Consider the following 24,945-nt stretch of genomic DNA (forward strand, 5'->3'; position numbering starts at 1 on the left):
GAGCTTCAGGCCGTGATTACCAATTTCCCATGCAGAAGGATAAACCATTTACTTCATAAATAATCACAAGATTCAGCTGAGGAGGGCCCAGCTTATGCTTGCAGAGGACAAACAAAGCAAGTATTTTTTTCACAAAACATGGTCCCTGTTATAACCCCACTGAGGTTTTATACTTAAGCAATTGGGATTCTGAAGGACAGACCACTGACAGTTTTCACTACCCATTCCAGGACAATCGGTTTAACAGGCAATTGGGAAAACCTGTAGCACAGGTATTCCTCCCCCAGTAACTATCTCCAGCTGTCAAACACAACATTAGAAAGTATAAATAACACAGTCAGAGAGTCCTGAAATGAATGGATCAGGATCACAAGTCACATGCTTAGCTGGAATTAAAAAATTCAACTCCATTTACTGAAACTGACCTATACCGAGCCTTTGTCATCAAAGGCAAATACCTGAAAGAGAAAACGTAATAGCAATATAGATGAAATAATATTGCAACATCATATGGAGGTAATGGCATGCATGTCAAAGTAGAACTTGCATGATTTCGTTCTTGTAAAATACAATAAAGATTAATAATGTGAGATATTTACTTGTCCAGAAGATGAACAAAGCAGAATCAGCAAAACTCAAACAGGAAAGCTTCGTGGCTTCCACTGGGTTAAAAGCACACCTGCTTTTCCAAAACACAGTAACAAAGCAAAAACACGTTGGCTTCCCTTACCTTCTGCAAAAGGTTCCCATTCATAAAATCGACCCATAAATGGCTTGTTATTGTACGATGCACACTGCACTTCTCTAATACTTCTGCTGCTTTCAGGACACATCTATTCAAATAGAGAACACAGCTGCATTACAATCAATAGTAATATTATTACTGCTTCCTTATAAATACACTTTAGAATGTCAGTGAAGGCTTTGTCAAATTCTGATCCATTCTAACATTAAAAGATCCCTTATGTTTAAAACAGACAGCAATGCTGCGCTTTTAAGTGCTTGTAAGAACAAATAATTATTAATGTTGCAGAGCTGAAGGAGTAACAGTGCTACAAAATAATCCAATTCTTCATTGAGTTGTCACCCCACTCAGTAAAAAGAAAATACTTGAAGATGAATTCAGTAAATGAGATCTGAATCGTTTCCTTCCACAATAGCTTCACATTTCTCATTATTTATTTTTCAGGCTCAGATTCAGCACAGTTAAAACACTTTATATATACACTTCCACACATTACCAAAAGCTGGGCTCACCATCATCTTATTCTCATCCTATTCTTCAATACAATATTTCTAGTTCTTAAAAAAGTATTACTATTTCCACATGCTACTATGACAACTATTGCCTTTCTCTGTTTTTTAACTTGTGCCTTCAAATGCAAGCTCCACAGTGCTTGTAGCAATGAGAACATTTGGTGTAAGCACACGTACACAGTGAGGCCGGGGAAGCTGAAGACATAAGAAACAACCTTTAATAGGTCACCTGCAATGCAAGCCTTGGCAGAAAGGCCTTGTTTAGATCTGAAGCAAATTCCAAAAGCAAATATAAGTTAAATACTTATTTTGTCCTCATAGCATAGCAATTACAGCAAATGACTGGGAGCATGACAAAGGGGAGCAAGACTTCTGAAAATAGGGGTTTACTTAGAGAAGTTTCTGTGCTTGGAGAAAACAGGCAAACTTTGGTCACACGTGCATTTTTACAGGTAGACATCAGATGATCAAGATGCCTATTAAAAACATGACTCACAAGCAACAGAACTCAGAGGAAGAAATAGAACAGAGCAGCAGAATAATATTTTCTTCAGGGAACAAAATTCAAAAGAAAATTAGATACAACACTTTAAAAAGCAAAATAAACAAGTAAGAAAAGAATCAGTAATAATAAGATCTTGGGGCAAATGCAGATCAGATCTCTTAGGTCTGTTATGGGGGAGAGATGTGTCACCTTTGCAGTATAAGCCAACACACAGAGGTCCCAGAGGAAGTTCTCCCCAGAGGAGTTCTGGCTTTGTATCCACCACCCGTCTATGAAGCCATTTGTAGTTGGAGCAGTGAGAGCAAAGCCAAGAGTTTTCAAGTGGGCTATAAACTGAACCAAAATCATGGCTGTGGGGAGTTTCACTCACTGCTTTATCTTCTAGCAGAATCACTATAATAAGTCTTCAGGAATAAACACTGCTTCTGGCCAAACAGCCATCTGTGCTCAGTTCATCCACCCTTCTGAGGTCTCCAACTACATGCAAATACTGTTATCCTCAACAAGCCTTCAAACAAAGCAACAAGCGAACTATAAAAAGTTTCACTGAAAATCAGAGTTTGGGAAAGATGGGACCAACAGTTTGTTTCTAGCACATATCACAGAAATCAAAGCAATATATCTGGAATAAGACGCTTGTGACACAGTAATGCTGCAAGATTAATTCAGCCACTATTAACAAACATCAGGACTCAGAATCTTACATTTTTTCTGGAAATCAACCACACCACGTGTCCTAAGAGAGAAGGATGAGAACCTGAGCTGGCATAAATTAAGGTCCTTACATTAAATTAGAGCAGAACAAAGTCAGTTTGCACCAGGCAAAGAAACCAGCCTGAAGGGTTTCTTTTTGGAACACATTTCCTTTTTTTTTTTTGGCTCATGTGTTCTGATATTCTGTTGCAAAGTTTTGTTGTTTCTTGTTTCTCCTTTACTGAGCCTTGAGCTCATGCTCTTGTGTACCAGTATTTCTGGCTCATAAACCATTTCCTGTGCGCCCCGTTCATACCAACTGCAGACAACATAAGAATATAAAGATCAAAATATTCATTGCAGTTGCCAAAAAACAGTGCTCCCCTCCTCTCCTCTAAGATCATTTTTCTATAGTTGCAGTTTCTGCTTTTAAACTTACTGAAAAGTTGCCCATGGGACAGAGGCCCCATTGCTTTAAAGCAGGACAAAGGACTGACTAGTACACTAAACACACTGCATGGATTGAGCCTAAGCCAGATGAAGAAAAGTCTCAGTAACATCCCTGATCCCTCCCAACTAAGAGAAGGCTCCAGGGAGATCTCACAGTGGACTTTCAGTATCTGAACGAGGGCTTTAAAAGAGAATGGGACAGATCCTTCAATGGGGTCTGTTGTGATAGGACAAGGGAAAATGGTTTCAAACTAAAAGAGGGGAGACCTAGATTTGACATAAGGAAGAAGTTTTTTTACAATAAGAGTGATGATGCACTGGAACAGGTTGGCTAGAGAGGTGGTGGGTTCCCCATCCACTCAAGGTCAGGCTGAACCAGGCTGGATGAAGCTGCAAATGTCCCTGTTAATGACAGGGCAGTGCAGTAGACTGCCTTTAGGGGTCCCTTCCAACCCAAATATACTTAAAAAATCCCAACTCAAATGTCTTTCCTCTACTTCCTTCACCAATGTATAATTGCAATTTAAATGTTGGCATGAAGATTGTATAGTGTAAGTCAGTCTGCAAAAACTCCTTGCTTTGTACTTGTACTTACTGATGAATGTTCATAAAGTATTCTATCATGGAGTCACGTGCAACAAGTCAAATGTACCACAGTTTGCAAATCAACGAGGTCTAAGCCAGCTTGAGTTTTCAACCAATTTAATCACTATTTCTGTCCAATATACATGTAGCTTGACTCTAAAACTCCTAAAGGACAGCAATAAGCAGGACAGAAAAGGCAGGTAGTCCCAAAGAAGCTCACATTTACTGGTTCTAGAGTCCAGGCCCCGCAGCAGCCATGGCTGCCCTCTTGGCTCAAGGCACTATGTAGCAGGCTGAGGGCATGGCCAGGCCCTCAAGTAGTGCTACAGGCAGTCCCTGCATTCTTCCTGTCCCTTTGCCAAACAAACATCAATTTTATCTTAAAAAGCTGGCACGCTTGCAGAAGAAGAATGTTCCTGTGGTCAAGCCCAAGCACTAAGATGTAAACAACATGGACCTCTTCCCTAAATCTTCCATAGGCTTTCAGTGTAGGCTTTGCTAAAGCATTTAACTCATTGAGTGATTCTTCCTCAGTTCTCCCTCTGCAACATGAGGGCATTAGTACTGTGTTGTGTCATAGGTATTTGAATACAAACCTTCTGTAAACAAAATGTAACTGATACTTTTGTTGTCTTTTTTTAATTAGGAATAGATTTGGAGTTTCATTATTTTCCACTCAAAAGCAAACACCTCTTTTTTGATAACTGAAGTTTTGATAACTGAGGGAGATCATAGAAATCTTAATGTAAAAACAGAAGGTTTTTTTTTTTTTTGGTTTTTTTTTTAATTTCTCAATCATCCTTTTAAAACCACATGCAGAGGGTAAATGAGCAAAAAATATTTGGTACATCTACTAAGATAAATCTCAGATAGTGTTGTGTAGAGGCAGATATTAATTACTTCAAAAACTATAATTTTGACTTTAAAAAAAAGAAATAAATTACTCTTTAACTGCTAATGGTTTTTAATGATTTTGTCCACATAAGTGAGAACCAGGTCCATCAGTGCTTCACCTCATGTTGGTCCATCCACAACCTGAACCAGAAGATTGTCACCAATGGATTCCAGGAGTCTCCCAGATCTGAATCACTTGCAGATCATCATGTTGTAAGAAACCATCCTACCCTACTTTGGAAAACATTTGAAAATAACAAGTTTTTAACAAATCTTTGAGGCTTCACTGTACTAACAAAGTATCAGCAATATACCAGAAATCCACTGGTCTGGCAGCTGATGTGTGCTCACACTGGCACCATGCCTGCCATGAGCAAACTGCTTCAAGGCTGCACTGAGATGGTGCACTTTTGGAAAAGGAGGGTCATTCTGATTCCAAAGCCACCTTTAAAGGCAATTAAGACACTGGCTAACATTTTTGGCACTGTTTCATTTCTACAGCCTGCAGTAACTGGTCAACTCTTTTTCCAGTGCCCACAGCCCTTCTGGGTTCTCTGGGCCTAAGGATAACTTGTAATTAATATTTTCTATTACTGCATATTAAATTAAGTCTAAGCAATCTAGTTACACTCAGTTTTGTCCTCTTGCAGTAGTTCCAGCTAATCTTATTAATCCTTTTCCATTCCAAAGGATAAAAATGCTTCCAAAGGAAAACAATTAAAATACTTGTTTCTGAAACACTGCAAGACAGCAATAGGCTCATTTAAACAACTGGAGATTATTTTCTCTCCCAAAAGTTCTAATTCTTCAGGTTATACAGAATGTGAACACAACTGCCTGCCAATGAAAAAAAATAAATAAGGTGTACCACGTTCAGATACCTTTGGCACAAAATACCCAATGATTTTTTTTTTCTTAAGATGGAATTCATGTTTGTAAAATCAAAAACAGGCGAGAAACTTAAAAATGTAAAATTTTTAAATTTATGTGAAGAACAGCTTTTCAAAAAAAAAAAAAAAAAAAAAAAAAAAAAAAGAGTGCTGGCCAGATCTAGTTGCAGTCCATGACCGCAGACAGTGCACCATAAATGTCTGGTTTTACACGCAATGAAAATTAACATCTGTGAATGCAGCAGTATCTGGACAAGTTTAGGAAGAATCAGCACCTATAATGCTTCAGTCCTGGCACTGCATCAAGCAATAATGCATTTGCTCCTACATGTCTGCTGCAGTGGAAATTCTGCTCAGTTACAGGATCACCATAAACTATTAACTTTTCGCTAACCAGAGAGAACCTTTAAAACAAAGTCTAAGGGAGCAATTAATACAGTAATACTTGCAGTGCTTTCAAGGGGTTGCCTGTCATGGGCAGAAAAGTTAACAAAATAATAATAATCCAATTTTGTCACCTAAATAAGAGTTTCAAAAAGCGGTGAATCAAATTATTACTCAAACAAGATAGTATCATTTGAAACATCTCCACACAGATTTGCAATACTGACTTCTGAATTTTCTGCTGTTTTAGTGTGCCCAATATATACAAATAGTATCTACTGTACAGTGCATCTGAGACTATCTACTGTCTGACCTCAACAAATGGCATCCTTTCTTTGGCTTCTCAGGACAAATTAACAGCCAGGAAAAGTGCTTTTTTCCTACTAGAAGTGTACCAGATCCAGGAAAAACAGAACCTTCCTGAATCACCATGGCGTTCCCTCTTCACATTAAAGAAAAAACAAACCAAACTCAAGGAACATTGCACATCTGTAGTTCTATAGAAGGTAGCTCACTTTGCTGACTCCCTGATCCCCGCCCCAGGTTTGTTTCAATTTCACATCCATTGTTCCATAAAGTTTTGTTAGAGCAGCAATGTAACCAAAGTTGACTGTAATATTTCAATTAACTCTCTAGAAAAATAGAACAGCAAGAGCACCAGTCAGGCTGTGGCTCTCTTTTGCATGTCATGCTGTTAAACGGATGGTCCCAACACTTCTGGCTGTGGGGTCATCTCCCACCTGCTTACATGTCAACACAACACTGGAGCAAAACCCTCGTCAAAATCTGTTTTCTCTTTGGCTGCAGTGGGCTAATCCACCAAATTCAAACACTGTCAAAATATCTACAGTTTCTCTGGCATCACCTCACGTTATTAATCCACCAGGTGTCTTTCTACCCAAGCATTCCAATATGTATTGTGATACCTTGCTTTATACCAAAGTCAAATTAATTCTATTTTGAAAGATTTTGTTTTCCTTTATAAAGATACTGCTATATATTGACTACATGTTTGACTACCAAGTCATCTCTTCTGTATCACAGAAGACATATATCACCTGGTGATATTATACAAACACATATATCATAACCTGGATGTTCATACAGGCTCGGAAAGTTTAACCATTCCCTTTGCTTGTACTTCTAAAAACTCTCATTCTGCCCTCCTAATATGTTTATACTTCACGTCTATCTTTATACTTCCAAAGTAATTCCTTCACTATCACTTTGTTGCTACTTCATCTCTCCTCCATTTCTTTCACCTTTTGTCAATTCCTGCACACTATTTGCCCCATTTCAAGCTGAAATAAAACAGAATGTGACAGTTGGATATCTAAAAAACTATCAGCCTAATGGTCATGATACAATCAAAACACCACTGGCATTTTAGTGGCCCTGCTGGAACACAGAAACCTTTTTTCCACAACTGATTTCACTCTGGGAACAGAAAGTGCTTTGAATAAACCTAGAAGAGTTTTTGAAGGATCATCTGAACATAATCTTGATTAAATTTGCAACGTATCAGTCAAATAATGCATTAATGCGTAATACTGCAAGTGTATCTACTAGCGATTGACCTTTCATTCCTTCTTTAGTAATTCACAATTTCAAACAGAGTATGTCTAATAATAAGATCAACTCAACAAAAATAAGCATCTCTTCCCAACTTCACACGTTTGCAGCTTTTTCTGAATACTAATAAACCTATTAAATTAGATTGAAATAACTTCTTTTAAGATTTTTAACAACTTGTAAAAGATTGAAGTCCAGCTTTAGCTTTACATTAAATTTTATCCACTCACCCATCTCACATGTAACATCCAACTGGTCTAGCATGTCCAAATAGAAACATGTGGCACTATTAAACTTAGGAAGACTCACCAAATGGCTATAGGAGGAATATTAACAGTAGAGTTCCTTGGTAGCACCAAAATCATCAATTTCTGATTATTGCTGTAATTTTACAAATATTTCTTCAAATAATAATGACAATCATTGGATTCAACAGTATCTAAGTTTAACAATTACTGAGAACAGATGATGCTAAAACAGAAAGAATATCATCTGGCATAAAGTGATACACAAGCACGCCATGGAAGCCAGCACTATGTGAATTCACACCTGCCAATGACCTTAGCCAGCTGACAGTTTCAAGTCCTTTTCTTGATCCAGCACAAAACCAGATGACTATTCACTCCTTCCAAAGCCATTTTTTCCAAAGTTCAGTTACTATTTTACTGTCCAAAATTTATTTTATTGCCCAGTTCCCTGAGTACTTCAGTACTGAGACTGGAGCGCACAGACGATATTCTTTACTTAACCCTAATCAAGCATTAAAAATACTTGGCATCTGCAAAGAAACGTTAACTACCTTGTACAACAGCTGTACAACAGTGATATTTTTTTCTACATAAATGTGCTGCATCAAAAGAAAAAAAAAATCCACCAGAACAAGTATCCTTGCATTCAAATATCTATTTCTAGAAACACTACATAATGCTCAAGATAATTAGATTTCACACTATTGCCTCATTTAATGGGAAGTCAATTAAACCTTATTTCCATTTGACAAAATTTGGCTCCAAGTCTAAAGAATGGCTTAGCACGGAAAGTTTTAGGTCTTGCCGCTGGCATGCTGTCTCACGTCTTTGTTGTTCAAAAACGTCATAGAAACAGCATGTTTTGTAGTCACAGAATCACCAAGGTTGGAAACGACCTACAAGATCGTCCTGTCCAACCATCCACCTGTCACCAATAGTTCTCACTAAACCATGTCCCTAAACACAGCATCTAAACATTCCTGGACCACCTCCAGGGTCCTCGGAAAATGTGAGGTTTACACATTAAAACTAGCTATTTTATTTATTTAGTAATAAATAATAATGATAGCACCTATAAATAAATAGAACTGTCCTAAACGAATTTTAATTCATTATACTAGAAAAATCTATCACTCCAAAACAATTTTTGAGAGACAACATGAACATGGTTGGACTAGATGATCTTCTAGGTCTTTTCCAACCTTGATAATTCTGTGATTCTGTGATCATTAGCTTTGAAAGTCTGAAATCCTGATCACTTTAAAGGTAAATTTAACATTATGCATTCCACTTAAATGACTGGCCTCTGTGTGGAAGGAGGGAGTACCTGTATTGATCCAGCAGGAGGACTATAAGTTTATGAAAGGTTTTGATTTGTATTGCCATAATCCTCCTCATCTTAATTAAGGAATCTAATTACAGCAAACAATCACTGTTGTTAGCTATGGACTTCCATTTTACATGACATTCAGGGAACATAAATGTCTATGCAGGTTACCAAGAGGCACAAATGTACATCAGTGATATCTAGAGTGAATTCTAATAAACCCATTGAGAGAATTAATTTTGTTCTGTTTGTGTTAAATATGAGTCACTTTTCAGGGGAGCATTTGCTTTCCACACAAACTTTCAGGTACCATAAATGTAATTTACACTTGGCTCATACAACCTCTCACCACCACTCACAGAAAGTGCAGCATTATCCTCATTTTAGAGTTCACATTTCCATCAAAAAATCACAACCATGAACATCCTAAACTATCTGCTGCTTAAACTAAGCCACTTTAAACTAACTGGCAGATATGTTTACCATGCCTTAAAACACTTTGGTATAGCTACAGCTGGTAGCACTGTCTGTTTACTCATGAGTTCACTGAACTTCAACTGTCCAGGCTACAATTTTCCACTGCTGGTGTCTGTCTTAATCTTATTTTTTGACTGAATTATTTCTTCCAAAAACGAGTCTGAAGAAAAACAAGAGCAGAGAAGTGCTCTATTTTTTTCCCATGCGTCAAATACTCTTTTTTTTTTTTTTTGTCTCTAATGAGTAAAAAATTAAGTCAGCCAGAAAAGTGTTTTTTGTCAAGAATGCATCTTCTGTCTTTTATATGGAACTCTACCCAAATATAGCCAGCCATAAGCTTTTGAAAAAATACTGATAATCCTACTTTGCACGTGCTCAGTAAAAGCTTGCTGAAGTTTTGCAGCTCCAGTACTGGAGCAGTATTCGTTTACAAGGGGCATGTTCCAAAGCTGAGACTCAAAGAGGCCAAGTAGCTTTCCAACAATCATAGGTACGTGCTCCTCAGGTCTGCACTGGGACAGGCACTACAAAGTGTCTCTTCTGCCCCCAATGCTGACTTGGATTCTGCTGCAGGCACCACGGGCAATGCAGAGGCAGCCTAATACAAACACCGGTACCTAGAATGTGTGGAATATCTTGCAAAAACAAACATGAAAGTTCAGAGCAGGACTCTAATAAATGATGCTGGATGCACAAATTGGCCAGAGGGATCTGAGAAAGTAAAACCAGACGGAAGTAAATAGAAGGAGCCTAATTAGAAGGAGGTAGAACTGGGGAGGCAGAAGAAGAGTGAAAAGAGCTGGAAAAGCATGACTGGTCAAGACAATACAGTGGGTCTGCTTCTGCTAGAGGGCAAAAAGCAGAGACAGGCTATATTTGGAAGAACAGCTGTAACACCTGTGGTGGAAAAAAAAACAACACACGAACACAATGGCAAAGTATTTCCATTGCCCTGTAGTACCAGTAGGGATGAACTGCCCACGGCTCACTTGCAGCATGCTGCTGAGGCATATGAATGCTGGCCTATCACATGGCAGGATTCTGATTCTGAATGTTTCTTCCTTTTTGTTTTGAAACTACAAAGCTTCATGCAGTCTGCTACAAGACATTAAGAAAATGCTGAGTCTCCACTTAGAAGACATGAGATTGTCCATGCAACTACTATCTGTTTTGGCTCTTTGTGCCTCATATGAATGATTGCACACTATTCTTTCCCCTGTGACCTATGACTCACTCAGTGTGCAGGAGGAATTAATTCTGGGGATGAATAAGGAATGTTTAGGTAGAAGAGTGACTACATGATCTCTGCCTCATCCACAGTAGAAGCCAGTAGGCATGTGGCAGATGTATCCACTGAAGAGCACAAAAGATGGTCTGCAGTTTCTAGGGGCTCTGCTATTCTGGGAGCAAAAGTTCACCTACGGTACAGTTTAGCTCAATCCCTTCTCAGTTTAAGAAACTACGTAGTTTCCATTTTTGGTGTCTGACTGAAAACCTCTGGATCTCATTTGCAGATGAGTTGCCAAATCATAATTGCAGTTTCGGTCAATGCAAATTTTGCTTTGAGTATCATCAAGTAATATGTACAATACCAAACATGGAAAAAATCCCAATTACTCAACACAGAGCATTAAATAATTTACTATTTTTTCTGTATCTCATTATTCCATACCTCAGCTCCCTTTCTTACATCAAAGATTAGATCTTGCAATCACACAGCAGGTTTGTGAATGTTAAATCAAACACTGTGGTAACAATTTCAATTAATAGCCCTTAGAGAAGCCATTTTTTTTTCTGCAATGAACATTTTTAAGGCAGGGAGCCAAAAGCTGAATAGTAATTACATTAAGCGGTGTATCACTAATAACTGAGCTGCAGATCTATGCAGAGAACCTGGGGTAAAATAAAACAGTAAATAATTAAGCAATTTTCTTAACACACAAGAGTTTCCTTATGATTGCTCACAAAACTCCAGTTCTGAAAGCCCTGAAACTGGGCTAGTTTGACTACATCACACTGAGAATCCTATAATGGCACTCTGCTACCCAAGAACTGAACTATGCACCATCATAAGAAGCTGCCACCAAAAAGTGACTCGGAGAGGTCTTAAATGGGCAGTCAAGAGAGTGAGCAGGCTTGCTAGCTGCAACTCATAATGCAACCAGAAATAGAGAAAACAGTTCATTGCTTGGCATGGAATTTACTGAATATTGAAATTAAAAACAGAAGACAGATTTCAGGAAGAGGCGTGGGATCTTCCCCTGCCTTCTACCCCCTACAGATCACCCAGTGACTCACTAACACTGTGGTGATGGTTATAAACAACAGGGGATTGGCTTCTCCACAACTACAAGTCAAGAACTGAAAGACAAAAAGCCTTATCAACATATCACTTGAAGGAAACTCTTATTAATTGAGCTTGCATGTCTCTACACGCACAATATCATGCCCTGAAAGGTGCTATTTCTGGACAACTACAGACTCGCTAGCAAAACAGACACAGAGCATTGCAGCCTGGTGCTATTTGCTTATTTATCACTACTATTTCAATTATTTCTGCAGCCTGATTATTTTTTTTTTAACTGTTCTGGGCAGCACAGAGCACACAGTGCAGCTCCCTGTTTTCAGCACTTCTGAGAGAGAAGTCCACCATCCTCCAATACAACCTTTCCTTGTAAGAAAGGAAACATCTTCCTGCTCATGTAATCCTGCATTTGTTTCCCCACTTTTTACTTGAGTTTTGCCCATTTATTGTTTGCAGGTTTAGAGCCTTGATTAAAAATAATGTAAAAAATTTAAATTAAACAAACAAACAAAAAACCTAAAAACTCCAGCAACAGCACTGCTAACAGACTGCTGTCTCCTTAAGCAACCTTGGCTTAATTTTGGCAGCTTCTCCTGTACTTACCTTTTCCTCCACTCACCTTTGTCAGCACAAGAGAAGACTGGGAGTGTACTGGCAGCTAATTTCTCTACAAATTCCTGCCATCATGGAATTCATGCCACCTTGAAAACACCCAGTCCATTATTATCAGTAGTACTAAACTAACACCAGGGAAAAAAGCGCTCTCTTCATGTACTGGAAGAGTGGTCAGGCACCGGCACAGACTGCACAGGGAGGTGGTGGAGTCACTGACCCTGGAGGTGTTCAAGGAACGTTTGGTTTAATGAGAACAATTGGTGATGGGTGGATGGTTGGACTGGATGACCTTGTAGGTCTTTTCCAACCTTGGTGATTCTGTGGTACTAAAACAGATACTGACAACTGACAGGAGGTCTTTCCTATGCCTGCAATTAAAGGGAATTAGTAGCAAATGCCTATAATGGCAATATTTCAAAGAATACATATTTTGAAAATGAATTCAAGAGATTTCCCTTGAGCAGTATTTCTAGACATCTGCAGCATCCCCTGCTTCTAAAAACTGTAAGCAATTAAACTAACAAATGAACAAAAAGCAAGTTTCTTGTTTGAATTACAGGAATATTGAGTAATTGCACACCAGGATCTCAAAATCTTTTGTCAATAACACTTGACAAAAAGAAGCACAGACAAGCTGGAATGTCTTAGAGTATCTCCCACAACACTCGTCTATACTGATAAATGACTACTCAAATTTACAGTACTCTGTTAAACAAATCTGCAGTTATGTCAGGAATGCAAGCAGCTGACTTTAGATGGTTGAAATTCTGAACTCCTAATTTTCACTGATTAGTTTCCTCTTGAAAACCTGGCACAGAGGTTTGAACAAGGTAATGCATCTCAACACTCCACAGTGCAAGACAGTGCACACTGTGAAGCTCATAGAGCCTCTGGAAAATTCAGTTCCCACAGAGCTTGTGTTAAACCTCATACTAATGTTAGTGAATGTCTCTGGAACTGGCCAGCTCTTGTGGTAGAAGAGGGGAACTGGCTTCCAGGTTATTAACACCAAGAACAGACATGAGAATTCCTTTCAGTATTTAGAAGCAACAGCATGAAACACAGGAAGGAAACTGAAAGCTTAGGTTGAACATTACAAGGAGTGTTTGGGTATTTTTACCAGAAGAGGAATTTCAGTGTGGATAGAACATTAACCATAGTACACAATCCTGAGCCACATTCATCATGGTTTGAGTTGTGTGATATTTAATATCAAGCTATACGTGACTACTGCTTCAAAAGCAGGACTACTTTCTATAGGCTAAAATCACTGTCACTATGAGCACTCACAACTGATCTTCCAAATGTACAGTGTGAGTTCCACTTACTGTTTCATAACATTTGAGTGGAAAAGATGAATGAAAGGGGGTGGCACCACTCATTAAACTAGAACAGCATGTCACAAAATGCTTCAAGCACAACCAAGTTGTGCAATTGACTAGTTTGGGCAACACTGGCCTTTTAACTCTTAGGAAAAGTGCAATTACTGTATGTGCAAACTGAACATATAATTTACTTGCTGTGTCTTTGTGACTATGCACTCACAGACTGACACACACTCTCAACTTTTCAGTGGGATATTTACACATTACTGACTTCATGTTTAAACTATCATAGGTGATGTTATACCTTATTAACATCTTACTAAGCTGTCTTTGGATAAAATCTCTTTATTTCTATATGAAGCAGGAAGTTTACATGAGAACATAACAGACCCTACTGCTCACTTCTCCCTGGCCTGGAGAACGAAGGCTATGCCTGTATGAATATATACATTACAACATTTTTATACAATATCTAGATTTTTAAGCCTATATTTTATAGGTTTTTGCACAACAGGGCATTAGAGCATGACTCCTGGACCCCTGCATGCCAGGTTAGTTTAAGATAACTTGTGTTCATTGATCAAAGACTATCTTGTAACTGAACTTTTATTAAAAATCATAAGACTCTAGACATCAAAATAACGTTTGAATTGTCTGATATCTGCCTTGTTATGAACATTTTTTTGGATTAATAAAAAATTAACCTAGCAATAATTACTTTGTGTAAAGGAGTTGTCTTTATGTTCTATTACTTCCCCAAGTAGAGAGCACACTGGTGGAATAAAACTGTCAGAGAAAGCTTCTGAAGTTATGCCAACATTTTCCCTCATGATTTAAGGGAGCCAGTTTCCCATAAGTTATTTAAATTCTAATAAAAATGTCATAATACACAATTCTGTGCTAACACAGTCTTTTCACTTGTTGAGGAGCATGTCATAAAGTTCCAGTACTGAGATGCAGAGGAAACAACTGCAGTCTAAAAGCTTCATCAAAGATGTCTCTATGTGATTCTGCTGAATACAAGGGACAATTCATCAAGGTTTTATGAGTGACATCTCTGTGCCACTGCCAGGTAAGTTAAGCATACATCTGTAATAACGCACTCTGAATTAATATTTATGAAGTTCTGCTTCAAATATAACATGAATTGCATTACAGCTAAAGCAACATAAACCCATCTGAGCTTTCAATAATTTTCCTATACAACCACAGAATATCAGTCTACCAAAAGTACATAAAATCCTACAGTGTCCGAAGGAAAAATTCCTCACATAAAGTCAATACAAAATTCCTTCAGGAAAAGATAAGTCATCATAACCCCGCATTTCCACTTATGTCAAACACCTACTCTATACAAATCTCAAAGAGAGTATAAACAAACTACACAGTAGTTCTTTGGGAACTTTTTTTAACTGAAAAAAAAACTTATCTTAAAGGTAAATAGTCTTTTATTTGTCATTACATCAGTATTTGAGTATCTCAACTACATCCTTGTAGCAGCTGTGCAAAGCCTTCTGGGAATTACATTTTCAGTTCCATACAAGATTAAACATTTCCACTCACACCTCTGTTAAAAACTGAAATATGGGAAATATTTCATTTTCCGTATAGTGGAAAACTTTAAAAAAAAAAAAAAACACAACAAAACCTCTTGTGCAGAATTCCAACAGGCTGACACCATGGCCCAGGATCCCAGATACCATGGGAGCCTGCCAGCGCTCGCCTGCATGGCTAGGTGACAAGGCATGTCAATTCTTAACAGACTCAACTCACTCCTGTACAACATTTGATTTATATTAAATTAGGATTCTGCATCTGAAAAAGTCTTCTGCTGGAAAAATGGAATGACTCACCAAGTCAAAATTAGTATCATCATCTTTAATTATGCTATAGGAATTGAATGGAAGGATCTACCCCATAATGGCAGAGTAGGGACTGGCCCTGGACCTCTCACCTCACCTCTGCTCTTCAACCACACCACCGCATTTTTTCTCTGCCTATTTTTCCTGTACTTCTTGCTGTACTGCAGCCAAATCACCACCTTGTTTGACAGGTTTTGTCACCAAAGCATTTAAGCAGTCATGGTTACCAAGTGGCAGCAGACTGAGCTGCACTGGTGCAATCTGGACAGCTGGAAGTGCAAAACAGCAGAGATAAAGGGCTGTCACGGCCAGCAGGGCCTTTCCTCCTGCACATCCCCTAAGGACAGCACATTAAGAGTGAATGCCTATCCATAAGCTATCATTCACTGCACATCTTACAAAAAATATTTGAAATTATATAAAATTGATTTTTCGAAGGGTCACTTTCTGTTAATACTACCCATGTAGGCTTGGACATCCTGAACTCTGAAAATTGCTCTGCGAACACTTACTCCTCAGGCAGCCCTCAGTGTGAAGTTAATTTCCAAATACATTCACACACATCCAGACACTCATGAAGAGCCAGCAACTTGGCAGTGCTTGAGAGAATCGCTAACAAGAAGTGCTCAGTAAATAAATGTTCCATTGGAGCTGTTTCCTTTGTTCTGGTGACAAACACCACAAACAAGTTGGCATTCAAACCCTACTTCACTCACACGCCCATATAATTCTCTTTTCTCTAATGCAGGGGGAAGTAACGAAGATTTACTCATCAGTCCTTCATTTTGGAGGTACAGAGGCTACGCTGGGAGAAGGTTAGTGCATAACAAATAGCTTACACTCCTGGTAAGATCAAGCAGTACTGTTTGTGCATAAAGGACAGATGTTTACTGCTTGTTTGCTGCAGCTGTACACCCTAAGGTGATCATGTGCAAAGTGTATGTGCAAGGTACTGAAGAGAGGAAGCCACTTCTACTATGAGAGAATAGGTTTAATGGCCTGCCTAAACACTTGATTAAATAGAAGCACTTCCTCTGCTCTCCCTAAATCCCTAAGCTGAACTCTTATGAATCAAACTGTCAGTCATGTAAAATGAGTTTAGCTATTAATGAAAAAACAATAAATGTGCAATAATGAGGAAATGACCTAATGGACCAAGGCAGATTGACTTAATTCATTATTAATTAACTGCCTTTAGGAGAAACTGTAGAAGGAGTGGCTAAACACCAGGAAAACTGTTAACAGGATATTTCCCTCTCCATTAGTGAGATTTTCTGTTTTGATATGCTCCGGAAAAGAACTGAAAAAGAGAAAAAGTAGACTGTTCTCTGCATGCTATCAGGGCCTCTGGTACATGTCACTGCTGATAAATTAAATTAAAGTCCATGTACAGAAGCATTTAATCAGGAAGAACAAGCAAACAAAATGAAACACTATCAGCCTTGTTTTGCTCTCGTCCTGGCCTTTATAAGACAAACTGTTCTTAGCAGTTTCTTTTCCCTAGTCATGTTAATTACCACATCTAAAATAACCTGAACAGCAGATATAGCTTCTTTGAGGGATCAGAAATTCTGTTAAATAAAGAACATCACTATGCCTACAGTTTTGTGCCCAGGAAGAGCTACTCCATCTACAATTTCTCTTTCTTACTAAAAATCTCACATATTGACAATGATTTCTTTATAATTGCACTTACACAGCCGCAGCAAAGATGAAGTAACAGTATGCTCACCTATTTTTTTCTCTTCCTCTTTGAAGTCTTCTGTTTAAACAACTGTTTCCAGAATTAACATGAAAATATTTTCACTTATGTCCCCTACTACCAACAAAAAATTGGCAGTGGTCAGCTCATCTCACCAACCTGCGTGTCTCATCTCTCATTCACAAGCTCACAGCCCTCTTCTCTCCATCCTGCTTGTCATTCTCAACAAGATTTTTCAACAAACAAACCTTCATCACTAAGGCTGTGATTGCTTCTTTCCTCCACCTCATAACTTCTTTACCTATCTCCTGTTGCTCTCTGAAAAGGGATCATTCCTGGAAACCTTTACATTACTTTTTCAGGTCAGGCAGAATGTTGTCCAACTTTTTGCCTTGAAGCAGTAATGTATGAAATGAACACAGGGAAATGTGATATGTCAAAAAGAATCACTGATCCCAAGCAAAAGCTTATCACAGGGTAGTAAGAATCCCTAGAGTATTTCAAAGCAATACGTAAAGTGCTGGATATAACCATAATGAATGGTTTATTAGTAAAAACAGAACTCGGGCATCGGCCACTGAGACATCTGTATATCACTTAAATGCAAGGGAGCAAACTCAGCACTGACAACTTACCAGATTAATGCCTACTAAGTAGGTTTATTGTTTTTCCCCTTCAAAAAACAGAAGCAGATTTTCCAAAACAGCAATATATAACAAGGACTAAGCTGAGAGGCTCAAAGCAACCCTTCCATGCTTTTTCTTTCAGAAAAACATGCAAACTTTCTTGCCATTTAGTGCTCTTCAATCAAATACTCTAGACTCAATTAGCAGACTTTATTCTTAAATATGTAATAATTGCTATGCTAACAAGCAAAAAGGCATTCATCTGTCTTGTTTAGGTTATGCTTTTGCTATCCTGATCACGTTCAGTTGCTACATGTCTGCTCTGCAAGCAGAGCTTCTAACAGGCAGAAGAACCACACAATCCCTCAGACACACATAGGCTCTTGTATTAGTGACTGAGACCACTCTTGAATGCCCTGCTTCTAATATCCAGCAGGGGCTTGTTGTATTCTATGACACTACCTCAGAATAGTAGCACCAGCAAGACACAGATATTAGGAAGAGATGCATTAGAAAATGCTCAGACAACAACAGAAACCAAACATTTTTGCATGATGGAAATTGCTTGTGGGGAGAAATACTAAAACTTCACTTGCCTCCCACACACAATGGGAGATTGCCCCAGAGCTCAGAGCTACACCCAGCCCAACAATTTTTGAATGAAGTAATAACACAATAAGTTTTATTTAAAAATTAACATGGAACAGATTTTCTCTCCAGAAAGTTTGGAAGCCAAAAATCAGAGCACGTGGAACTCGGGTGCTGACAAAAGTAGCATCTGTTACAGAATGCATGCAGTACCATAGAAAGGTACTGACGTGATACAGGTTACTGGTAGCTGGCTCCAATGCTACCTAGAGCAGGAATAGCACTCCCAGGATTTTAGCCTTATTTTATGGGTCTGAGAAGTAAGATACTGCATAATATGATCTATCCCAACCCCATTTCTCCATTATTTGTATGAAAAAATAAATAAATCAGTGTTCCTGTGACTTAGTTTCTCCCTCTATCAAATCAGAATAGCCCATTCTGGTAGGTTTAGTGACTACTTAAAATCCCTGAAGGTTTGGTTTTAGTTAACTACAATATTGCACATGGACTTTTGGTATTCAAAAATACACTTCTAAATTAAGTTCATAAAAAATACTCCTAAAAATTGATAAAAAACAAAGCACATCCTAACTTCTTGACTACATGAAAATTTAAAATACCAGGGGAAACTAACAGTTGTCTAAAAAATTAAATATAAGAAATACAGACTTACATTTGTGTTGCAGAGCTTATATTGCTTGTAGGCGCCAACACATACAATAGCTGCAGCCCTTTGAGGCTGGGGCTGACCCTGGACCATCGGGTGTGATGCAGATCCATGATGGCTTGAGTCACTGCCATGAAACAAGTTTTGAGATACCGGAAATGAAGACGACTGATAAACTGAGGGTCCAAGGACCTGGTGACCAGTCTGAGGCCCGCTTTCCTCTTGATAAAGGTTCCCATGTTGGAGTGAAGGGCTGGCTGGCTGGCTGTAAGCGTTCATGAGATTTGGATTCTGATGAAATACATTGTTCCTTGATGACTGTCGCTGCCTTCGAAGTTTCTGAGGCTGCTGACCAGTATCAGTCTGTAAAGGTAAAATGTATGGCACTTTTCCATATCCATACTTTCCTGGACCAATAGGATTTCTGTTTCTGCTTCTAAAAATCAGAGAGAGAAAAAAGTGGTTACTGAATTCATAAATGAAGGAGCCATTAGATACTCATTACTTGCTACTTGCCTAAATTCTCAGTGCAAAGCAAAAGTGGAAGGACAGTGTTGTTCTTTTCAACCCTGTTACTCCCCTTGAAGATAGAAATTCTCAGAATATCCTAAAATTCATAACCATGTTCTTGAAGAGCTTGGGATACATAACAGCAGAGAATCCCTGCTGCGGATTTGGGTAACAACAGGGGAAATTTTGAATTCGATATGGCAGAGATCATTAAACATTTGCATTTAGAAGGACTCCTGTGGTTCTGTTTCAACTGCTACTTAACAGATAGAAACAGAAACAGAGAGAGGAACATCAAAATATTATTAAAAGACCTCTGGAAAAGACAACAAATGCAGAAAAATATTCTTGCTACAGTACGGTTTACTTTTTCTCCTTCTTTAGCCAGTAGATTTGAATCATACCTTTTAGAAATTCAAGAACCAGGCACTGAGTCAGGAGGACACAGGAGTCCAAGGAGTAGGATTCACTCATAATTGGTATTTAATGGACAACCTCAGATTCAGGACATGGAAACAGTGTCACACAGGGATGCTGTCTGATCACGTCCACATCCCACCCCTGGGAGCCCTAAGCTCACCAGAAGCATTGGCCAGCAGAGCTTGTGCTCTCTGAGCGGCAGCTCTGTCTTCTACACATCCACAGAAAGAAAGGACTCAGTCTAAAAACTTAGCACCAAACTACAAGCTAAAAGGTACAAAATGAATAATACATTTGAGTCCTGCTATTCAAAAGGGTTAATCCTGGAATTTTATCTGCAAGCAATAGGCCCATTTGTATTTATTTTCATTGCCATCCTGAACAGCTAACATCACGTCAGGACTGCTGCAGTCTGAAGAAATAAGCTGGCAAAAATATCCCTCCCAGTAGAGAGCAATGTGTGAATATAGATGATCTGGGTAACCTTTGCAGCTCAGGATACGAGATGCTCTTAAAAGAGAGGAAAAGAAGTCCTTTTCCTTCCAGCCATAAAACTAAAATTAAATTATAAAATTTAATATGTATAAAATAATAGACTTGAACTGCAGTGAAAACCAAAGGCTATAAATGGATGTACTTATATTCTAGAAACTGAAATGTTACAGATGTCAGCCAGCCAGCAGATCAAAGGCTTTTCTTCGGGTTTGTTTTTTCTCATGTTTGTTTTCTTCCTCACTCTTATGTTCTCCCAAGACCTTTGTTACATGGAAACCATGGAAGTCACTTAACATTCTAGCTTTATGGCCACGTGGGGCCTTTAATCAATCTTCCTGGCTCAAGGATGTGTGAACAAGAGTGCTGATTTACCCCGGCAGATAAGCAGACAACACTCTTGAGCTGTTTATAGCAGTTAATCTGCTCTGTGACCATGATGGTCATTGTTGAGGTAAGTTTTTGGTGGTTTCAGCAGAGAAAAGCAATACAGTGATTTATAGCATTGAGGGGAAAAAAAAAAAAAAAAAAAAAAAAAAAAAAGTGTCCTGTAAGGGGACAGGAGAGGAAATAAAGAGAAATTATGAATGGCAATTAGTTCAGAAGTTGAGGCTAAAGACAACTGGATTTAAACAAGCACAACGTGGTGTGTAGTTTGTTTGTGTGGAGCTTTTTTAATGGCCAAATCAATTGATTCCCCCTTTCTTGCTACCATTTCTCAATTTGAGCATAGTATCTCATTTCCAGGTAAGAGTAAAACAAATTTCAAACAAAAGTCCTCCTTTCTTCACATTCTGGCATGTTTTGGCACTCTGGAAAAACTACTGCATTATAGCTCTCAGGAAACATCTTCGGTTTTGGAGCAAACTGGCTCACCTTGGGAAATAGATACAAGTCCTTACTTACACATGCCCTTATCTCTAATGAGACTGACCAAGAGCAGTTTCTTGTGCCAGTGCCTTCCCAGGGAGGGCACAGGCTGGCAAGCCTGTTGTAATTAGTTTTTAAAATATATGGGCAACAGTCAGGTTGCTTCATTTGGCATCAGAAAGAGAAAGCTGAGAATAACAGAGCACTACACCATTTTCAGACCAGAGGAATGGTAGGAATACACCTCTGTTTCAGCCATCTAAATGCCAAATTCTTTACAGCTACAAACACTTCCACAGAGGAGCAGCGAGGCACGTCGGCTGACCTGCCTGGAGGAACTGCTGCTCACAAACCAGGAGAGGTCAAGCAAAAGGGCAAAAATGAGACTGATGTTTGACTGTTAACCTCCAGTTCAGGGTCATGAATGAGAACTGAAAATAACTGAAGGATATGCAAGAAATGACAAGCAAACCAGGACTCTTCAGCCTGGAAGAAAATAAATAAGCAAACAGCAAGCTTAAATATAGCATATTAGTTGAAAGGCTAAATCCACGGCTGAGGGCACAACGTGACCAAAAGCTGCTGAAATCTCATCAAATTAATCGCAAAAATTTGAAAAAAAAAATAATTTGGAGGGATTTCTCATTCAGTGTTCGATGCCGCAACTTGTGCTCAACAACAGCCTCTTAGTATTGGAAGCAATAACAGTGTGCTCACTGTTAATTCCTATTTCATCTTAGCTTTTCTTTTTTTCTTTAACGCTATAACTTGGAAACCTTGCTGAAGACCCCACAAGTTTACCCTGCTCAGGTTGTGCAGGGAGTTATGAACTGCCTTTTTCACTGGAATACACTTTCCATGAAATGGAAGGTTAACTTCTTCTAGATGGGAACTTTAAGTTTCTTTCAACATACAAACTGCTGGAAACAAAGTGGAACACTCAACCTCTAATTATTAACATCTTTATCAGTGTGTATGCATTCATTTAAACCATTATTGCCTGGATGGAAACTATTCAGAGCTCTGTGTTTTGCCTTCAAGCACCTTTCATTCACGCTTGGCAACATCTTTAAAAATTGGGAATGAAGACTGTTGCAATGTAATTAAGAAGACTGTAAAAATAGCTTGGTGGTAATTAGTTTTTATATTCCTTGGGGAGCGTCAGGTAGAATTTATGATGTCATGCAGTAACAAAGAAGGAAAGTCGAGTAGATCCATACATGAGGAGAGAACAATGGGGAGAGGGCATTCAGGGGTAGGAAAGAGGAGGAAAATCAGACAGTGGCTATCATTTGCTTAATAACTGGAATTAAACTAACCTTCTTGACACTGTTTGGTTTATGCTAATTCAACTCTGCTCTGATCTACCTGTAGGAGATGGAACTAAGTCAAGCCCTGACAGCTTACTGGCTGTTTTCAGTTGATAGATGCATTTTTCTTACCTTCTTCTCATAACCCACATTACACACTCCTCACCACAACGCGGTTTGGAAGCCCCTCTTCATGGTTTTTGTTGTTGTTGTTTGTTTGCATCACAACACAGGTCACAAGTGGGTCAAGCAAGTAACAGCACTCCCCTAGACCTATACGTGTCCAAGGATGCTAAAAACCAACAGGCTCATCTTAGTGTAGCAGCAGATGTTGCCACCGGAGCAACAATACATTTATCAATCACATCTGTTGACAAAAATCACAATATGTCAACATCTCTCAGACAAACACTCAGAAAGAGCTACAAGAAAGATCTAAGCATTAAACAACTCTGACAAAGCTTCCACTGCAGAAAAACAAAGAGGGACATTATGCCACTAGGAACAGAGTTGTCATCTAAGGGGAAATTACTGCTTAATAGAAAATACATGCTGAAAAGCAAGCAGCAGCACTAAGTGTTTCATGTCAGATGTAGCCAGTAGATATCTCTGATCTATTATGTTCATCTCAAGTAGAGGCATAACAGCTGTTTAATGCAGATCTGGCAATCTTCTTAGGCAGAATTCCCACATACACACCTCCCTGATAGTTCAGACAAATCTGTTTAGCACTTTGATAACCAAAACGATGAGCACCTTTAAACTGCAGCCAACCTAAATATATACTTGAATTAAAAAATACATTTGCCCAGACAAGTACAAGAAATCAGTCTTTGAGCTGTTACTGTTAGTGTAGGGATTGTAGCAAACCTATCTTACAACAGTTACTGTTAGCTGTTATACTTCTTGTCTGTTAACATTCCCTCTCACGTTAGGGACAAGTCAGCAGACTTCACCTCACAGCACCAAAAAGGAAATTTCTTGTAGCAGCTTTTTCCAGCTGAAGCCCTGGACATACATGCCCCTCAACAGGCAAATAATCACATCATCATCTCTTCTGAGTTTATGAACTACAAACAATGCTTTGAACCTCAAGTGTTCTCGAGGTTCACTAAGAAAGAAGTACTTATGGAGCTGGTGAGCAGGTAGGTTATCTGTACTGAATGGAAACCCTCTTTGATCCAAGGACACACAGCATCTTTAAAATGCACAAGTAAGATTACAGATTTCCTGGCCTTGCACCTGCTCTCTGAAGTGCTCTTCACAAAGCCTCTCTCCCAAACAAATACCTTTTCATTTTTCCCCTTTTTCATCACTTCCTTCCTCCTTACATTTATCCCATAGTTCTCTAAGCAAAGGTTCCTTGGCTCACTTCTATCTAAAGCATAACTTGTTTTCTTTCTCTTCTGATATCAGACAGAATAAAGAATGGATTTTACATTAACTTTGCAGCACTTCCTTCCACTTGCCTATCAAAATACTTCTCTTGTAAATGAAAAACTACAAGTTTGAACATTAGCAAAAGCTAAGCTCTTCCTAATAACATCATAAAAGACTTGACCTCTGGTTGAAACGGTGTCTTAAAATGAACCCCAAAAAAGCTGCAATTCCTACATTTTCAGATATCAACCTTTCACTCAAAAATAATTCATGGAATGATATCAAGTTCTTGAAACATCCCTAAAGCAACATCCTTGAGCCATTTATTTCACTGGAGTTGAGGAAAAACTGCACACCAGCTACAGGCTCACTGATTTAAATATCCTTAGGCACACAGAAAGGTTTCCTTTAAAAAGGCTGCCCACCACATATTTCTGGCTGCCTTACATCACTGCCTTATCCTGGTCACAGCTGCCACCAAGTTTATACCTCATATCATTTTAGCAGACTCTCTCACAACTATCATTTTTAATGAAAAGGAATGACAAACCGCTCCTGGGAAATGCATTTCCATCTGCTCAGAAGGGAGAGCTCTCAACAGCCAGGTTGTCTCATATCAAACCACACTCTGTGTTGCCTCTCAGTACTGCACCACAGCCCTGCTCAGTCCTGAATTCCAGACACTCACTTTTCACCAGCTTTAAATCAATCTGGAGAAAATCACTTAAACATGAATGAAAGAAGCGAGCCCCTTGACTTTGCTATATGTTACGAAAGTGCACGCCTATCTGCTCACTGACCTGGAAAATAGTCCTAAAGTGGCGAGCGGTCAGCTTTGCCAAGTGTTTGGTCACAAAGGAGTTAAACCACCCCTGTTGGGAATCAGACATTGGAAAGCAGAGCCACCGTCACCAACTTTTTTTGTGACATTACACCAAATTATTCACACTTCATCAACACATTCTGTCACACTTAAAATGGCGTAGGC

At 38.8% G+C, this 24,945-nt stretch overlaps 1 protein-coding gene across 3 annotated transcripts in view; it reads right to left on the reverse strand.

Annotated features, from left to right (window-relative positions):
* The window catches only part of THSD4 (thrombospondin type 1 domain containing 4), a 237,742-nt gene that overhangs the window by 175,520 nt on the left and 37,277 nt on the right, over nt 1–24,945 (reverse strand). For all 3 annotated transcript variants that reach the window (XM_015872714.3, XM_085515675.1, XM_015872715.3), the window contains exons 5-6: nt 18,982–19,411; nt 731–833 (exon numbers count right to left, since the gene is read on the reverse strand). In XM_015872714.3, the coding sequence (XP_015728200.2) occupies nt 731–833; nt 18,982–19,411 (533 nt within the window). The remainder of the gene's footprint in view (nt 1–730; nt 834–18,981; nt 19,412–24,945) is intronic.

This window comes from Coturnix japonica, chromosome 14 (assembly GCF_054131305.1).
Source record: "Coturnix japonica strain WE chromosome 14, WE-NBRP24, whole genome shotgun sequence".
Lineage (NCBI taxonomy): Eukaryota > Metazoa > Chordata > Aves > Galliformes > Phasianidae > Coturnix > Coturnix japonica.